Below are 19,205 nucleotides of genomic sequence, written 5' to 3' on the forward strand. Positions count from 1 at the left end.
AATTTATTCTGTTTAAAAACATTTGTACGGGAAAAAGTATAGTTTCCGATTACAAGACACTTGCTCTCTCAAAGGAACGCAAATTGAACTTAAAGGCAAATCAAAAATCAAACGCCTTCAAACAAATACGTGTCTTCACTTCAGATATTTCACCTGCTTCAGATATTTCATCTGTTGTTTTTTTTTTCGTGGAGTTCTGGGGGTTTGATAATTGCTAATTTGACACATTCTGAGTAGTTAATGCAAGTCGATTTGTGAGAAATTTTGTAACGAATCGGGTTGTCTAAATCCTGATTACGGGATACTTGCTCTCGCAAGTGTTAAATTACAAATATTTGACTCATTTGGTTACTCATAAGTCAAATAAATAAACGCGGAATACGTTCGTAAGCTTAAAAAAGATTTGATTAAGTTTCCAATTAAATTGTCTCACCCCGATACTAGTGTGAGTTGTCTGCTGATTTCGTTCAAAGAACACATTAGAATCTTGCCGTCTTGTCCCGAAGTCACCAGCTAAAACATGGTAATATAATTAACACAGAGGCGAAGCTGCGCTTCACTAACACTAGCAAGAACACAAAAAGCAGCTCTATGAAGTACAATAAGAACAAGGATAGCCGGTTACTGTGCAAGTGGCACAGAATGTTCCGACCATAGTCTTAAAAAAATACATTTCAAATTATTGTCATTTTTTTTCGGCGTGGTGTGATAAAAGGAGCTGAATAAAAAAACTGGAGATTAGGTATATTCGACAGTCATAGTTAAATAAGCAAATTGAAATTTAATTCCAAAAAGGCGCTAAAATACTCCAGGTAAACTAACGTCACTCAAGTAAAACTAAGTTTTTACGTTTTAAATTAAGCTATTGTAAGCTTTTAAGCAGTTGAAATAAGACTGCTCGCTCGCTTTATTCGCTCGAAATAAGACGAAAAATCAAAAATATCAGAACGGTTTTTCTCGACACGGGATACTTTTTTTGTGGTTGGAATCACGACTGTTAGGGCTTTAGAATGATTTATCACTCAACCCAGTCCGATGATTATTTGCGGTACCTGATTTTGCGTGGAAAACAAAAAGAAAAAACTAAAACACACCCGAATACAAAGCTGCTCCCATTTTCAATGGTCGGAACAAAAAGTAATAAGCCTCGAATTAATGAAAATTTGGCTAAGTGTCCGATTTGATAATCCGACCTAGATATTAAGAGCGTCACTAACTAACCACTCAGCCACGGACGCTTAATAAATCACAAACACTAGCCACAAATAAAGCAGAGAACAGATGCCATGAAATTTCCATTGCTACGGATCGTGATTGCAGCCTAAGGGAAATAAATCAACACTTTTATTTGCGAGTTAGGTTAGAAAAAAGAAGGTTCGTACTCATACCCTACGCTCGCTAGTTAAAACAATCAAAATAAAAAAAGGACCGATATGAAGGGCAAACAAAACAAGACCTCACTGATTACGCTCATGTCTCTGTCTTGTCCATTTAAATAATTTACACTAAAAATGAAGTAAAATTCAAGTCAACAGCAAAAAAAAATTAAATTTGAGCAAGAACAAATGATAAGATTTTTTTTGAAAAAAAAGAAAACAAAAAACAGAAATTTCTGGGCCTGTACAAATGTCTTCATTACGTGTCAATTAAAAATAAATCAACTGAGTTAACTTATTAATAATCAAATGTCAACGCACATGCTCTTAAATACCCAATTCAGAATCCTGATGAAAAGTGCCAGCAAAAGTAGCACTAACAACTTAGGTGAGAAAAAGTAGTATTGAATTATCACTAGGCTTCACTTGAATTAAACGTTTAAATCAGAAAAACCTTTATTGTGCTTTATTGAGAAAAATAGTGCTTTATTGAGAAAACAAAAAATGAAAAGACAAGCAAACCGTCGAAAATTTAAGTTCTGCAAGAAAAAATATGAATGGCAGTTCAAAGGATGACTGCAAAATCAAAAGTGCCCTGTAACAGCAACCAGTAGTCTAATTTGAATTTTCCAGAGATTGAGAATGTCAGCACTTCTTCATATGCAGTGCACGTCATGCATTGATTCAGTTATTGTGGTACACAAATTGAAAACCCGAAAAAATAAAGTTCCTTATTTGATAACGAAAACCAAGCCAACAGTATTCGAAAAGTGTCAGCGAAAAGAATAACAAAAAAAATTCTTTCTGTTAAATTTTCAACTGAAAAGTAACTGAAGGAATCGAAGTCAAAACGCGAAAAAAAATTGAGCAAGAACAACTTTTCAGACTAAAAATTCAACATAATCTAAAAAAGAAGAGTCATCTTGTTCTTTTCCACTTAAATTTTTGTTGATTTTATAACCACGGTCGACCCATTATGCGCTACTTGCAAGTCAATCGACAGCTCGCTAGTTCTCTTTTTTATTGATAAGTTTTTCATTTCAGCGGTTAAGTAGAAATCATCAGTAATTGACACGAGGAGTTATCACCATCAGGAATGACTTAGAAAGAGCATTCGAGCTTAAGATGTTACATCAAACATGCTCTACGTGCTGTAGAAAAACGGGACTTTTTCTCAAGATATTCTCCAATGCCTTCTTCGTGCATATAAGGTCCCGATCAAAGATTGTGGCGCTCCGGTAGAGATGGTGCCCAGCAATCATATGATTGCTGGTTCATATCTCACGTGCGCTGCAATTTGTAAGATGAGCTCTTAAAGGGGCGCTGAATATATACGCTCATGTCAACCTAAATATTTACCTCCGGGTTAGGCCTCCGGACTGGTTGACTTAAAATAAGTGTAAAATGATTACCATATATGGAGCATGTAGTGTATTTGACTCTGGATCCCTGATCCAGTGGACTGTACAGATGGGTTCAGTGTGAAGAGAGGCCACACTGGCCACCAGTTGACTAGACTCGTCTCTGCTCAGATCCAGCACAAAAACTTCCCCATTAAATGAGCCAGCTCCCAACAGTGCCGGGTTGGAGGGGTGGAAACAAATATCCGTCACACATCCCTAAACACACACTTAACAAAGCTAGTGAGAAATTCTTATTGATAACTATTTTATTGGAGAAGTGTATTGCAGATATAAGGAACATCATTTCTGGACCGTCGTCAAGTTGTCAAAAAAAAAGAAAAACTGTCTTTTTCCAAGCCTCTAAAAGTTGAACATTCAAACTTAGGCAATCCAATCAAGTGTGTACATACAACAAAATCATACGACAGAGCTATACGAGACATTCAACCAGATGATTTTCATGTTTCCGCTTAAATCCATGGCAGATAACACGACGTTTTGAAACGGCCCCTATTGCCTAATGACGTTTCAAACTACGTAATAAATTACACAATATTAATTATAGATAGAAAAAAGTTAATTATTGTTCTCAATAATGTTATTAACTTACAGAGCACTCGATGGTATTGTGTGGTTTCTTCGCATCCACTTTCGTCCTCCCGATATTCCACAGAACAATCGCAGACTGGATAAAAAGCAAAAAGTATTTCAAATGAAACTGAGTACACATCGTAACCCCCTTTGGTCTCTTCAGTCGTTTCGAAAAAGAACATTTTAGCATATTTTCCACTTGCTCCAAACAATTTCTCAGTTGCTCGCTTCATTTTCAAAATTTCTCATTTATAGATTTCTTTATGACTTAAAAATAACAGATTTTTCTTCACTTAATGCATCCACTGTATTATCGTTAAGAGTTTTACGATTCGTTTTGGTAGATACGAACTTTTTATACCGAAAACTTAATATAGAATCCTACGACATGTGTATCTTATGGCACGATTTTTTGAAAATGGGATTGCGCAACCAGTTTATCATGCGCAACCACGTGGAACATTTGATAGAATCTAAAACAGTAGGTAATAATGTCGTCAAATTGTTAGTGCTAAATTTGAAATGCTTGTTCAAACATTTTTCTTCTGACCTTGTGAACACACCAGTCTTCGTGTTCCGTGTTGGCCAATGAGGCCGCAAACAGACTTCCTTGACAGTTCCACGAAATAGAGGACACAATTGAGTTCTCAAACATCACTGCCGAACTTGTGCTAAGATCATCCTCATCTCCATGACTTGTTTTTGATTGGTAGAATTGAGAAGACTCAGTATTACTTTCGTCTGTGTTGGCGTTGCTTTGCGATGAGCTATAAGTAAGTAACAAAATTTCCATCAGACAAAAACGATGGCTACTAAGCAGCCAAATATCACACTAGCTACAAATTTATATTTAATTATGAATACTATTTAGTTCAAAATATATATAAGAGGAGTATAATAGGCACCTTTGTAATTAACTACGTGAAAATTATGTAACACTTACAAAAATCAAGCAAACTTCAACACAAAAAAATGTAAATGTCGGGTGGTTTATATATTCTACTCGATTTTCATTCGTTCATATTTCGGCTCCTTCAATCATATTGAAAAGTTCCGCAAAAAGATCTGCTCCTAGGTATATTTCAGATCAACCGTTTAAATTTACCATATTTCTGTTTCAATTCGAATCTTTCACTGCATTTTGTAGATTTATTGAGAATAACCCAGACGTTAACAGAGACTAGTGTCTGTGTACTTGCCTCAAATGTGTGTTCAGTATTGACTCACTGGCGTAGAATGTGTTCACACAGGTCACTTCACTTTCCTGATCCTCACTCCAGTCGACTTCGTAGCCTAAAAACAAATAAACCAAGAATAAACCAATTTTTTCAAAGCCTGCAGACAGCTCCATGGATACAGAGGCGCAGTTGCACTTCACAAAACAAGAAAAAAAACAACAAAAAAGCTCTAGGCTGTTTCTCTTTTTCTTCAGTTTTGTTATAACTCAAACTTATGTTACCGTTTCATGCGCTTTTAACGATTGGAGTTCCCCAAAGTTTTTTTGTCAGCTATCCATTTTTTTGAGTTTCAATTTACTGTTAATACACAGAGGCGACGCGGAGCTTCCCATCAATTGCAAAACTATAAAAAAGCATTGCAAGCTAGCAGACAGGAAAGAAAAGGAGAGCCATTAATTCCAAAGAAAATGAAAAAATTTCACAAGAAACCACAATTTAAAAAACTTCAAAACGTCGTTTGGATATAATTTCTATTTGCGGAAAACACGTCCAGAAACACCTTCGTCGGCGTTTAAGGAAAATTCAGACCAATTATCAAGCGAAAAAAGAATGTTGTCATGCAAAACTTTGAACTATAAGTTCTATGAGATTTTTTAGCGAAAAAAAATTTTCAAGCGGAAAAAACATGAAAAGGAGAAAATATACGAAGTCCAAGATAGTAGAATTACGAATTGCAGGAATGAAACACAGAGGCAAGGCTTCGCTTCGAAAACTCAAGCGAGAACACGGCAAAAAGGAGCTCTGTAAAATGCAAGAAAAAGTAGAAATAAGCCTCGAATCATTTGAAACCGGCTGAGTCTCGGATTCGATCTGCAACCTAGGGATTAAGAGACTCCCGCACTAACCACTCAGCTACACACGCTTAATACATAACAACCACTAGCCATCAAAAAGCAGAGAACAGAAGCTATGAACTTTCCAATGCTAGATCGTGATTATAGCAAAAAGGCTACCAAATAAATGAACACTTTTTAGTGCGAGTTACGTTAGAAAAAAAGATGGTTTGTACTGATCGCTAGTGTTAACAGAGAAAACAACTACCATGATAACTACATTCGGCGAAGAAATTCTAAGATGAAGCAACTAAGCCGACAAAACGTAAGCAGACAAATAAAAAACCGTCAACTTTTTTGAAACGGAACATTTCCCATATAAAAAAAATCAGGTCCTGAAAGGATTCGAACCCAGGATCTTTGCCGTTCCAGGCGTATTCGTCTCCAGACTAAGTGAGCCGGAGACGCTTAGAAACTTGAACTCATTATGAACCAAGATACCAAGGGATTCAAGTTGATAACCCGAAATAAGTCTATATTCCGATTGGATAACGCGTGCTAATTGCAAGCGTTCTGATGCTTTAGAGACATAAAATTATGTAATTGTAATTTGTTACGATGCGAAATGAATTCTTCTTCTTTTCAATCGCGCCAAAGCTGAGAGCTTTAATCATGATCAGTGTTGGAAAAAAATCGGATTTTTATTTAAAAAATCAAAAAATCGGATTTTTTTGATTTAAATCGGATTTTTTTGATTTAAATCAAAGTCACCTACAGTGTAAAGTCACCTACAGTGTAAAGTCACCTACAGTGTAAGCTGGAGAACATTTTAACTGCACAACATTTCATAATTGCAGATGATACACTTTGAAAGCATAATATAATACTTCACAATCATCGGGACATAAGATTAGTCACGAAAATAACACAAATCTGAAAGAGAGCACGCTGAACAATGTATTAAATTGTAATTTAACGTGTATTCAAATTGCTGTCTCAACCGCTAGAGGGATTGATGCTTCCGCTTAATATAAAAACGAGAAATACAAAATTTCAATTTACACTAGAAATAAATCAACCATAAAGGCTTTGATTTAAATCTTGATTTAAATCGGATTTTTACTGTTGATTTAAATCAATTGATTTAAATCAGCCAACACTGATCATGATAGCGCTTTAATCGGACTTTTGCTGGAAAATTTTCAAATTTGGGTTTGCTCCTACATTTTGGTGCATGTGTTGGCTTCCAAATTTAAAATATAAAATTGTACTCTCCAAAATTTCAACTCTAGCTTTAATGGCTGCGTACCACACATCAAGCGACAAGCATTCGCGGATCCACAAAAAGTACATTGTGGACAATATATTCGTATTCACTTATCATTACTTGCCTGCAAAATGGTAAGAGGTCAAGTTCTCTTCTAGAGCTTCAAATATCGAATCTTCGACCGAAGTCAAGAACTTCAGCATACTCTGAAAAACAGTAAAAAAAAATTTTAAAAATGGCCCGAATATACTTGAGTGCAATGATTCATATGAATTCTTGATTGAACTAGACACAAGATAAGGAGATAATCCAACTCTATTTCGAAACATACCAAACTATCTCTAATCCAGCCTAACCAAACATCAAGACTCGATCCCCATGTAAAACCAACATTAATGGAACTACTGAAAAAATTCTTATTTCTCACTGGATGGTTGAGTGGCACCAGATCTGGGTCAAGGTCACGGCTGTCGTCATTCGTCTGAATCTGCAACAAAATCAAAAATCTGGAGACCGCATTTATACAAATGAAATTAACTCATCATTTAGGCAATTTCTAGCATCCTTGACCGTAAAAGATTACTTTGATGAAACTTTACTTTTTTTCAATTTTTCATTTTTTTTATACCTTAAAAGTTAAAATATCTTATAATATGCTAACTTCGTCTCTTATAACAAGTCGATAGCAGAGCAGAGAGATTGCATATTATAATTGAGAGAACCTTTATCACCTTTATTATAAGAGCCGCTCATATAGTTATAGAAACCAAATCGGACCTAGTAAGCAATCTCAACCCCCTCTCCCTTATTAAAGAATACCATGAGAGAGGTGTGTATTCTTTTCTCTGTCCCATGTTTTCTATAGAATTGTAATTTTGCTGCATTCCGATTGGTCCATCAAAGCTCGACTAATTTATTCTACTAAACAATCCCCCCTTCTTGCAAGAGGGAGATTGTTAAGTAGATCTATAACATCCTTACCTGAATTTCCTTCCTTCTTATGATCTGGGTTGCCCTGGATGCGAATACTCTGGGCTCGGTCTGGATGAGACAGTCCCTCACATACTTCTGTTCATGCTCCTTAGCATCATAACTGACCACGTCCGCCCCTTCTAGCGAGTGATCAGAAAATTGCAGATTCATTCCGATAGAGTATGTAAAGGTAATTAAGAGTGGAAATTACTGCAGCAAAACCTATACCACGTATGAGTATTTTCACATATCAATCACTGAAAAAGGAGCCTGTTATAACACACTCGCAAAAACTTGTACCAGTATCAACAATTTTGTCGATAAATTATATGTTTATGCGAACTTTTCGACAGTCATAAACATATACGCAAACAGGACAACAAATTTGGCGAAGAATGACGGAAGAAAAATGACTAGAAAAAAATTACAAGCACTTGAAATTTCGATTGCTAAAATGGTATTGAAAATCTCCAAAAACTTTATTTGAGTCATATTAAGCTAAGCATAAATAAGCTGTTGTAAGCGGCCTAAATTGTCACTCAACTCTCTCCAATGATTATTTGCGGTCGCTGATTTTGCGGTATCAGGACAAAATATACCATAACAAAAGCTCCCATGACAAAAGATACCGTACCAAAAGATCCCTTGTACAAAAATCACCCATACCATAAGATCCCATGCCAATTAAGAAGATCCCATGATCTATAAATAAAAAATCAGGATCGAAAAGTCAGCAGAAATGAATCTAGAGTACTGATATCTCAATTAGTTTTGCGCTTTTAAAGAACAACCCAATGTAAGATAACTAAATTTAAACGACTCATTTTTGGGATTAACATAGTGCCAGCATGTGTTTAATTTAGTGTTAATATGGCATTGAATTAGAAAAACTCAACTGAAAATGTGTACACTCTGCATTTATTATCTCACTCTTCAACTCTCAGAATAGTCAAAAATGAATTCTTTTACTCGGGGAACCTCACAAAAAGGCCAAACACTGATTATTCATGACGGCCATGAATTTCAAAAGAAACACGATACGAAGAGAACAACACACTGGCGCTGCAGCAAATGGAGATCATATAAATGCCCAAAAATTTAAATCACTTCTGGGAGCGATGTAATTTCAAACAGCAACAAGCATAATCACGAGCTCAGCGCAGGACGCTCAGAAGCTCGGCAACTAGTTCAGCAAAGGAAGGAGACAGTTAGTAATCAACTAAATCCAGCAAACAGCCAGATCATCGCAGCTAGTTTGCAATTGACGCAGGACAAAGCAACCCAACTGTCTTTGCCCTCCCGGTCGGCGATAACGCGAACTTTAAACAGAACTAAGCAAACGGCATCCCTGCCCATTGTTGCAACAGATGACCGAAAAATTTAAAATATTTTATTTTAAATTTTAACAGCCTGAGCGCTGAATATGATTCCTGCGCTTATTTTTGTACCGGAGTGAAAAGTGGAAATCGGGTTCGGCCTAGTATTTGAGGAAATATGCAGTGTGGAAACCAAACTGGATATTTAACAAAACAAAAAACGTACATTAAAGGGGATTTGGTTGGCCGAAAAACACTTTCCTATTTCTTTATGGAACCATTATCAAAAAGCTATGTGTTGTCTAGCCCAAACAACAAATGAAGTTGAAGGGTGGCATCTAGGTGTAACCACTTTGTTTCAAGGCAGCTATCCTTCAAAATATAGGTTTCTTGAAAAAATTCAACTGGATTCCTACAACCAAAAATTCAATATTTTGAAGGCATCCAGCCATACAATCAACTTATCCCGGAAAAACACCGTCATTTGAATGAAAAAGTTCAACAGATAACTTGTTCATACATATACTTGAACTTTATGTCTTATATCTGTTCACTTGTCGATTTAACTTCATAAATTTTGTTTTAGTTTTTGCCTGATTTCTAAATTTAAATTTGTTTGATCAATTTTTTTATAGACGTCTCCTTCCACGCTCCCGGAGAACGCCAAAACGCTTTACTACGACTCGCATTCGAAAATGCTGTCTCTAGCAATTGGATTCCAGAGCAACTGACCTTATTTACGGGACGCTAGTTTGGGGGTAGGGGCCTGACGGCCCTTTGAGTATTGCGCCTAGCGAAAAAAAGTTGATCAGAAGTGAGAATTAATATTTTTTTTATCAAATAGAATGGCAAGTGACTCTTAATGGAAATGATTTCAAAGCTTTGGAATTATGCAAAAACTCAATTTCAATTTTATACCGACTTGGGTTGTCTGGAAAATCAGGCCATTATTGACAAAGTTGGTTTTGATTAATTGGAAAACTTTTCCAAGTCCCTTTGTAGTCTAAGCGGTTTTGAAGTTTGAGTTTCAATTTGAAGGCCAAGTGATAAGCAAAGTTGTTTGTTCGAAATTTGTGCAGCAAAATTTTTGCCGTGTCTTTGATTTAAACCGACGCTTTGTTTGTGCTTTGTAACCGCTTTGATTTCATTTCTCAGATTCTTTTATATTTTATTATATTATCTTATATCTTATAATTTTAGAACGAGGTATTTTTTCGAATGGTATCTTATTGACTGGGATCTTCTCGTTTGGGATCTTAAGGTAAGGAATCTTTTGTCATGAAACCGATTATGCGTGGAAAACAAAAAAACGAAAACAAAAAATCGATGAAACATAATTCGCAAACAGTCGAAAACATAAAATGACCATAATAAGCCAATATTTTATGACATAATCTCAACAAAAATTTTTGCCTCATGATCGCATCAAAAATTATTTTGCAGAAAATAATCAGTTTATCGCCCACTATGATAAAACTCTTGAATTGAAGGCAAACATTTGGTCTTTGATAAGACAGACTCTAAAAAATCGATCAAGTTAAACATCGCTATCAAAACGTTTCAAGTTTTACTTAATACTTTATGGACAACACTCAATGAACTATAATTTTTTTCTCAATCAACTAATAAATAACTTCGGTATTTATTAAAGCAAACTTAATCAGCTGGTAGTTCATCCAACTTCACGAAAAACTCAAAGTTTCGCATTTTTTGTTTTTAATTATGAACTTAATCATTTAAAAAAGAAATAAGAATATATACGGATATTAGATTGCTTCTGCTGCGAATTTCGTTTTTGTTGTATGTGTTTTTACGAAGTCACCATTTGACGAACATATCAACCGTGTTTCCGTTTGTAAAACGTGAAAAGTAGCATGTATAAAAAATACTAGTGCATGACTTGCACTCTGATGCTTTAAGTGCACTTGCACTGCCGAACTTGTGCTAAGATCATTCTCATCTCCATGACTTGTTTTTGATTGGTAGAATTGAGAAGACTCAGTATTACTTTCGTCTGTGTTGGCGTTGCTTTGCGATGAGCTATAAGTAAGTAACAAAATTTCCATCAGACAAAAACGATGGCTACTAAGCAGCCAAATATCACACTAGCTACAAATTTATATTTAATTATGAATACTATTTAGTTCAAAATATATATAAGAGGAGTATAATAGGCACCTTTGTAATTAACTACGTGAAAATTATGTAACACTTACAAAAATCAAGCAAACTTCAACACAAAAAAATGTAAATGTCGGGTGGTTTATATATTCTACTCGATTTTCATTCGTTCATATTTCGGCTCCTTCAATCATATTGAAAAGTTCCGCAAAAAGATCTGCTCCTAGGTATATTTCAGATCAACCGTTTAAATTTACCATATTTCTGTTTCAATTCGAATCTTTCACTGCATTTTGTAGATTTATTGAGAATAACCCAGACGTTAACAGAGACTAGTGTCTGTGTACTTGCCTCAAATGTGTGTTCAGTATTGACTCACTGGCGTAGAATGTGTTCACACAGGTCACTTCACTTTCCTGATCCTCACTCCAGTCGACTTCGTAGCCTAAAAACAAATAAACCAAGAATAAACCAATTTTTTCAAAGCCTGCAGACAGCTCCATGGATACAGAGGCGCAGTTGCACTTCACAAAACAAGAAAAAAAACAACAAAAAAGCTCTAGGCTGTTTCTCTTTTTCTTCAGTTTTGTTATAACTCAAACTTATGTTACCGTTTCATGCGCTTTTAACGATTGGAGTTCCCCAGTTTTTTTGTCAGCTATCCATTTTTTTGAGTTTCAATTTACTGTTAATACACAGAGGCGACGCGGAGCTTCCCATCAATTGCAAAACTATAAAAAAGCATTGCAAGCTAGCAGACAGGAAAGAAAAGGAGAGCCATTAATTCCAAAGAAAATGAAAAAATTTCACAAGAAACCACAATTTAAAAAACTTCAAAACGTCGTTTGGATATAATTTCTATTTGCGGAAAACACGTCCAGAAACACCTTCGTCGGCGTTTAAGGAAAATTCAGACCAATTATCAAGCGAAAAAAGAATGTTGTCATGCAAAACTTTGAACTATAAGTTCTATGAGATTTTTTAGCGAAAAAAAATTTTCAAGCGGAAAAAACATGAAAAGGAGAAAATATACGAAGTCCAAGATAGTAGAATTACGAATTGCAGGAATGAAACACAGAGGCAAGGCTTCGCTTCGAAAACTCAAGCGAGAACACGGCAAAAAGGAGCTCTGTAAAATGCAAGAAAAAGTAGAAATAAGCCTCGAATCATTTGAAACCGGCTGAGTCTCGGATTCGATCTGCAACCTAGGTATTAAGAGACTCCCGCACTAACCACTCAGCCACACACGCTTAATACATAACAACCACTAGCCATCAAAAAGCAGAGAACAGAAGCTATGAACTTTCCAATGCTAGATCGTGATTATAGCAAAAAGGCTACCAAATAAATGAACACTTTTTAGTGCGAGTTACGTTAGAAAAAAAGATGGTTTGTACTGATCGCTAGTGTTAACAGAGAAAACAACTACCATGATAACTACATTCGGCGAAGAAATTCTAAGAAGAAGCAACTAAGCCGACAAAACGTAAGCAGACAAATAAAAAACCGTCAACTTTTTTGAAACGGAACATTTCCCATATAAAAAAAATCAGGTCCTGAAAGGATTCGAACCCAGGATCTTTGCCGTTCCAGGCGTATTCGTCTCCAGACTAAGTGAGCCGGAGACGCTTAGAAACTTGAACTCATTATGAACCAAGATACCAAGGGATTCAAGTTGATAACCCGAAATAAGTCTATATTCCGATTGGATAACGCGTGCTAATTGCAAGCGTTCTGATGCTTTAGAGACATAAAATTATGTAATTGTAATTTGTTACGATGCGAAATGATTTCTTCTTCTTTTCAATCGCGCCAAAGCTGAGAGCTTTAATCATGATAGCGCTTTAATCGGACTTTTGCTGGAAAATTTTCAAATTTGGGTTTGCTCCTACATTTTGGTGCATGTGTTGGCTTCCAAATTTAAAATATAAAATTGTACTCTCCAAAATTTCAACTCTAGCTTTAATGGCTGCGTACCACACATCAAGCGACAAGCATTCGCGGATCCACAAAAAGTACATTGTGGACAATATATTCGTATTCACTTATCATTACTTGCCTGCAAAATGGTAAGAGGTCAAGTTCTCTTCTAGAGCTTCAAATATCGAATCTTCGACCGAAGTCAAGAACTTCAGCATACTCTGAAATACAGTAAAAAAAAATTTTAAAAATGGCCCGAATATACTTGAGTGCAATGATTCATATGAATTCTTGATTGAACTAGACACAAGATAAGGAGATAATCCAACTCTATTTCGAAACATACCAAACTATCACTAATCCAGCCTAACCAAACATCAAGACTCGATCCCCATGTAAAACCAACATTAATGGAACTACTGAAAAAATTCTTATTTCTCACTGGATGGTTGAGTGGCACCAGATCTGGGTCAAGGTCACGGCTGTCGTCATTCGTCTGAATCTGCAACAAAATCAAAAATCTGGAGACCGCATTTATACAAATGAAATTAACTCATTAACTCATCACTGAGTCATATTAAGCTAAGCATAAATAAGCTGTTGTAAGCGGCCTAAATTGTCACTCAACTCTCTCCAATGATTATTTGCGGTCGCTGATTTTGCGGTATCAGGACAAAATATACCATAACAAAAGCTCCCATGACAAAAGATACCGTACCAAAAGATCCCTTGTACAAAAATCACCCATACCATAAGATCCCATGCCAATTAAGAAGATCCCATGATCTATAAATAAAAAATCAGGATCGAAAAGTCAGCAGAAATGAATCTAGAGTACTGATATCTCAATTAGTTTTGCGCTTTTAAAGAACAACCCAATGTAAGATAACTAAATTTAAACGACTCATTTTTGGGATTAACATAGTGCCAGCATGTGTTTAATTTAGTGTTAATATGGCATTGAAATAGAACAACTCAACTGAAAATGTGTACACTCTGCATTTATTATCTCACTCTTCAACTCTCAGAATAGTCAAAAATGAATTCTTTTACTCGGGGAACCTCACAAAAAGGCCAAACACTGATTATTCATGACGGCCATGAATTTCAAAAGAAACGTGATACGAAGAGAACAACACACTGGCGCTGCAGCAAATGGAGATCATATAAATGCCCAAAAATTTAAATCACTTCTGGGAGCGATGTAATTTCAAACAGCAACAAGCATAATCACGAGCTCAGCGCAGGACGCTCAGAAGCTCGGCAACTAGTTCAGCAAAGGAAGGAGACAGTTAGTAATCAACTAAATCCAGCAAACAGCCAGATCATCGCAGCTAGTTTGCAATTGACGCAGGACAAAGCAACCCAACTGTCTTTGCCCTCCCGGTCGGCGATAACGCGAACTTTAAACAGAACTAAGCAAACGGCATCCCTGCCCATTGTTGCAACAGATGACCGAAAAATTTAAAATATTTTATTTTAAATTTTAACAGTCTGAGCGCTGAATATGATTCCTGCGCTTATTTTTGTACCGGAGTGAAAAGTGGAAATCGGGTTCGGCCTAGTATTGGAGGAAATATGCAGTGTGGAAACCAAACAGGATATTTAACAAAACAAAAAACGTACATTTAAGGGGATTTGGTTGGCCGAAAAACACTTTCCTATTTCTTTATGGAACCATTATCAAAAAGCTATGTGTTGTCTAGCCCAAACAACAAATGAAGTTGAAGGGTGGCATCTAGGTGTAACCACTTTGTTTCAAGGCAGCTATCCTTCAAAATATAGGTTTCTTGAAAAAATTCAACTGGATTCCTACAACCAAAAATTCAATATTTTGAAGGCATCCAGCCGTACAATCAACTTATCCCGGAAAAACACCGTCATTTGAATGAAAAAGTTCAACAGATAACTTGTTCATACATATACTTGAACTTTATGTCTTATATCTGTTCACTTGTCGATTTAACTTCATAAATTTTGTTTTAGTTTTTGCCTGATTTCTCCTAAATTTAAATTTGTTTGATCAATTTTTTTATAGACGTCTCCTTCCACCCTCCCGGAGAACGCCAAAACGCTTTACTACGACTCGCATTCGAAAATGCTGTCTCTAGCAATTGGATTCCAGAGCAACTGGCCTTATTTACGGGACGCTAGTTTGGGGGTAGGGGCCTGACGGCCCTTTGAGTATTGCGCCTAGCGAAAAAAAGTTGATCAGAAGTGAGAATTAATATTTTTTTATCAAATAGAATGGCAAGTGACTCTTAATGGAAATGATTTCAAAGCTTTGGAATTATGCAAAAACTCAATTTCAATTTTATACCGACTTGGGTTGTCTGGAAAATCAGGCCATTATTGACAAAGTTGGTTTTGATTAATTGGAAAACTTTTCCATGTCCCTTTGTAGTCTAAGCGGTTTTGAAGTTTGAGTTTCAATTTGAAGGCCAAGTGATTTGCAAAGTTGTTTGTTCGAAATTTGTGCAGCAAAATTTTTGCCGTGTCTTTGATTTAAACCGACGCTTTGTTTGTGCTTTGTAACCGCTTTGATTTCATTTCTCAGATTCTTTTATATTTTATTATATTATCTTATATCTTATAATTTTAGAACGAGGTATCTTTTCGAATGGTATCTTATTGACTGGGATCTTCTCGTTTGGGATCTTAAGGTAAGGAATCTTTTGTCATGAAACCGATTATGCGTGGAAAACAAAAAAACGAAAACAAAAAATCGATGAAACATAATTCGCAAACAGTCGAAAACATAAAATGACCATAATAAGCCAATATTTTATGACATAATCTCAACAAAAATTTTTGCCTCATGATCGCATCAAAAATTATTTTGCAGAAAATAATCAGTTTATCGTCCACTATGATAAAACTCTTGAATTGAAGGCAAACATTTGGTCTTTGATAAGACAGACTCTAAAAAATCGATCAAGTTAAACATCGCTATCAAAACGTTTCAAGTTTTACTTAATACTTTATGGACAACACTCAATGAACTATAATTTTTTTCTCAATCAACTAATAAATAACTTCGGTATTTATTAAAGCAAACTTAATCAGCTGGTAGTTCATCCAACTTCACGAAAAACTCAAAGTTTCGCATTTTTTGTTTTTAATTATGAACTTAATCATTTAAAAAAGAAATAAGAATATATACGGATATTAGATTGCTTCTGCTGCGAATTTCGTTTTTGTTGTATGTGTTTTTACGAAGTCACCATTTGACGAACATATCAACCGTGTTTCCGTTTGTAAAACGTGAAAAGTAGCATGTATAAAAAATACTAGTGCATGACTTGCACTCTGATGCTTTAAGTAGATTGCTGAACGTAAGAATAGCTTGCTAACATATATACGAGAAAGCAATATTCAATGCAACCTTTAAACAGGACCCAATTACCAGGTTTTTCGATTTCATTTATTAAACCAGTTATAAAGAAAACTTTCAAGTTACTTTTCAACAAAATGGTCATATCTCTATAACTACTTTAGATCAAAGAGAAGCCAAATTTGCAACCACTGAAAGTATCCTGACAGCACTAAAATATGGGACTGAAAATTTCTTCAAATCATGAAAAAATCTCGGAATCAAAAGGACTTGAGCAGTAATAATTGAGGCCAGATTTCTAACCCCGAGCAGATACGGTTGAGAATTTCATGTTTTGTTAGTTTTTTTAATCCGTTGTTTGAAAAAAAAAATAGCCAACGAACAGTTGGAAAAGAGTAACGAACGCAAGGATACTGAAAAAAAAAAACTGACTAGTTTTTTCAAAAATCTTCAATTTATGAATTTCGAATAAAAAATTAGATGGTCTTAAAGCTCTTTGAATTTGGAGAAAAATTTTTGAAACCAAGAGAATTAGAGCTTTAAAATTCAACGACTCAAACTTCCAATCCCTGTATGTACTCTTACATCACCGCACCATTAAGCACAGAACTTCATTTTATGTAAGTGATTTTTTATCTTATTTCTTTGAAAAACAAACTGAAAAAAATCATGAAAAACGCCGCATCTTGGAAGCCAAAAGATTTGAGCTGTAAGTTCAGGAGGCTAGCTTTGCAAACCCTCGGTCAGCTGCGACAGTACGAAAGCATAGGTTGAAAATTTCATTTTCTGTTAGTATTTTACATCAACAATTTTTGAGAAAAAATTTAAAAACGTACGTCATATTTTGAAACTAAAATGATTTTTGCATTAAAATTTGGAGCCGGAATTGTAACTTCTGAGTGCACCCTTAAACCACCCCAACATAGAAGAAAATTTCAAAATTTTTGTTTATTTTTTTGAAAAAAGTATGGAAAAAATCGTAAACAACGCCATATCTCGGAGACCAGAAAGATTTGAGCAGTAATATCTATATGCGATATTTAAAGCCGTTGAGTGTACCATAATATTATCTCATCTTGGGTTTGAGTGATTCAATTTATTTTCATAAACCCTGAGACGAAAAGCTTTGCGCGAGAAGAACGATCGCATTGCGTGAGGAAAAACTATACACTTAAAACATTCTTGATTTAACAGATGCATGGTTAGAATTGTGGGTGACCTTGGAAATTTAAAAATTGAAATAAAAAAGGATAACACTTCGCAATACTTTGGCATTTTTTCAACAAACATGTCAACATAGGGCTAAATGAACGCCAATTAAATGATGTATAGACAGATAGATAAACATTTGTTCCATTTTTCCCATATACATAGGTTTCATAAGGGCGGTTAGTTTATCATTTTTTCATATCTTCATTCGCCACAATTTTCAACTTAATTAATCAATATTCAATCAAAAAATTATATATTAGTCAAGATTTCATTCACTTCCGAGATTTATTATTTTCAAACACATTGATCATTGGAGAAAGACCTGAAAGGACGCCCAGGTCATATTTACACATTAATTCTCTAGATATTGACAAATGAAGATAAAAATATCAGTTACCACGATTTTAAAAGTAAAAAAATGAAAATTTAAAAAAAAACTAGATCTAATAAAATTTAAATTTTGGTATGTCTCGATATGCCTAAAATCGAACATAACCTTTGCAAACATGCCTACATTCGAATATCATTATAGCAACGGAACAAAACTTATGAATAGGAAACAAAGACAATCTTTGAGCGGACACAAAAGGAACCGAGTTTTTAAAACTTAAAAAATAATAAATAAGATACACTGGCGAAGCTGAGCTTTGCACCACTTGCGATACAACACAATCATAAAAAGAATTAGTCGAAAAATGAAAAATGGTAAAAAGCTAGGTGAACCAAAACTTTCATGTCTCGATGAAGGACACCTAGGGCGCAGCTAAAGCTGGAGGCAAGTATTAAAAATTTTTTGAATCAGTTATACTAACGCGGGACGAAATTTTAAAAATTAGACTTTGCACAAAACCTTCGTTGTTTCTCGACTTAAATAAGAGTGAAAATTTTAAAATTTTGGAATCTTTTAGACCTGGCCTTTAGATTTTCCCAAAGACCTAGCCTTTCTTTTACATTAAAGAGAAGCCGCTTCTGCAAGAAACATTCTGCAAGATTTGATAGCGTAGTTTTCAAGAAAATTCAAAGTTTCTAAAAAACGGTCGAAACTCAAAAACTTGACTGTCCGAAGTCGCTTAACTTTTTTTTCTGCTAAGCGCAGTTCGCGGACGGGAAAGTAGAAAAGATTCCCAACATCAGGTTTCTCGATTGAACGCTAACCTGAGAACTGGCACGGTAATTTTCGAGTCGACTAAAAAACTTCGAAAACGGTCCAATTTTCGTAATTTTCACTTGTTTAAGGGCCATAACTTTTGTCTGAAAAAACTGGGCGTAGCAAACTATAAGCGTAAGCTTCCAACAACTTGTTGGGTCGATTAATCCTTTATCAGATTTGGCAGGATAGTTATCGAGAAAAACCAGTCAACAAATGAAAAAAATTCCACATTTCCGAAAATCATAGCTTTTTCATAACAAAATTTGAGACTAGCCTCTTATGTAGAAAAGATTCCCCGCAACCTGTTATTTGACTTAAGCAACTGAACCAGTACCGTCGCGGAAAGATATTAGATAACCTATTAGGGAGATTCAAATGACGCATTATCATTCCTCGCTTCAAGAAAAAGATAATTAATTATTTTTTCTTAAGAATTTTTTTCCAAATTTTCTTTTGCTTAAAAGACTTGAGTTTAAAATTTTTCGAGCGCTTAAAACGTCTAGTAAAAATAACTCTCATTTTAAGATCTCGA

At 35.2% G+C, this 19,205-nt stretch overlaps 2 protein-coding genes across 2 annotated transcripts in view; both read right to left on the reverse strand.

Moving 5' to 3' along the window:
• LOC134845551 (cytoplasmic dynein 2 intermediate chain 2-like) overlaps positions 1-19,205 on the reverse strand; it is a 405,850-nt gene that overhangs the window by 7,553 nt on the left and 379,092 nt on the right. The window contains exons 2-9 of the mRNA XM_063862487.1: positions 7,630-7,878; positions 7,076-7,135; positions 6,773-6,854; positions 4,570-4,663; positions 3,921-4,137; positions 3,390-3,464; positions 2,789-2,995; positions 434-513 (exon numbers count right to left, since the gene is read on the reverse strand). Coding sequence (XP_063718557.1) covers positions 434-513; positions 2,789-2,995; positions 3,390-3,464; positions 3,921-4,137; positions 4,570-4,663; positions 6,773-6,854; positions 7,076-7,135; positions 7,630-7,791 — 977 coding nt within the window. The 5' untranslated portion in view covers positions 7,792-7,878. The remainder of the gene's footprint in view (positions 1-433; positions 514-2,788; positions 2,996-3,389; positions 3,465-3,920; positions 4,138-4,569; positions 4,664-6,772; positions 6,855-7,075; positions 7,136-7,629; positions 7,879-19,205) is intronic.
• Positions 8,305-13,491, reverse strand: LOC134846730 (uncharacterized). Its single transcript, XM_063864116.1, has 5 exons — positions 13,420-13,491; positions 13,117-13,198; positions 11,409-11,502; positions 10,862-10,976; positions 8,305-8,322 (listed from the first exon to the last, which is right to left on the reverse strand). Exons 2-5 carry the CDS (start codon positions 13,193-13,195, stop codon positions 8,305-8,307), a joined length of 306 nt encoding a protein of 101 aa, XP_063720186.1. The 5' UTR covers positions 13,196-13,198; positions 13,420-13,491.

The sequence above is a fragment of the Symsagittifera roscoffensis genome, chromosome 5, assembly GCF_963678635.1.
Source record: "Symsagittifera roscoffensis chromosome 5, txSymRosc1.1, whole genome shotgun sequence".
Taxonomy (NCBI): domain Eukaryota; kingdom Metazoa; phylum Xenacoelomorpha; order Acoela; family Convolutidae; genus Symsagittifera; species Symsagittifera roscoffensis.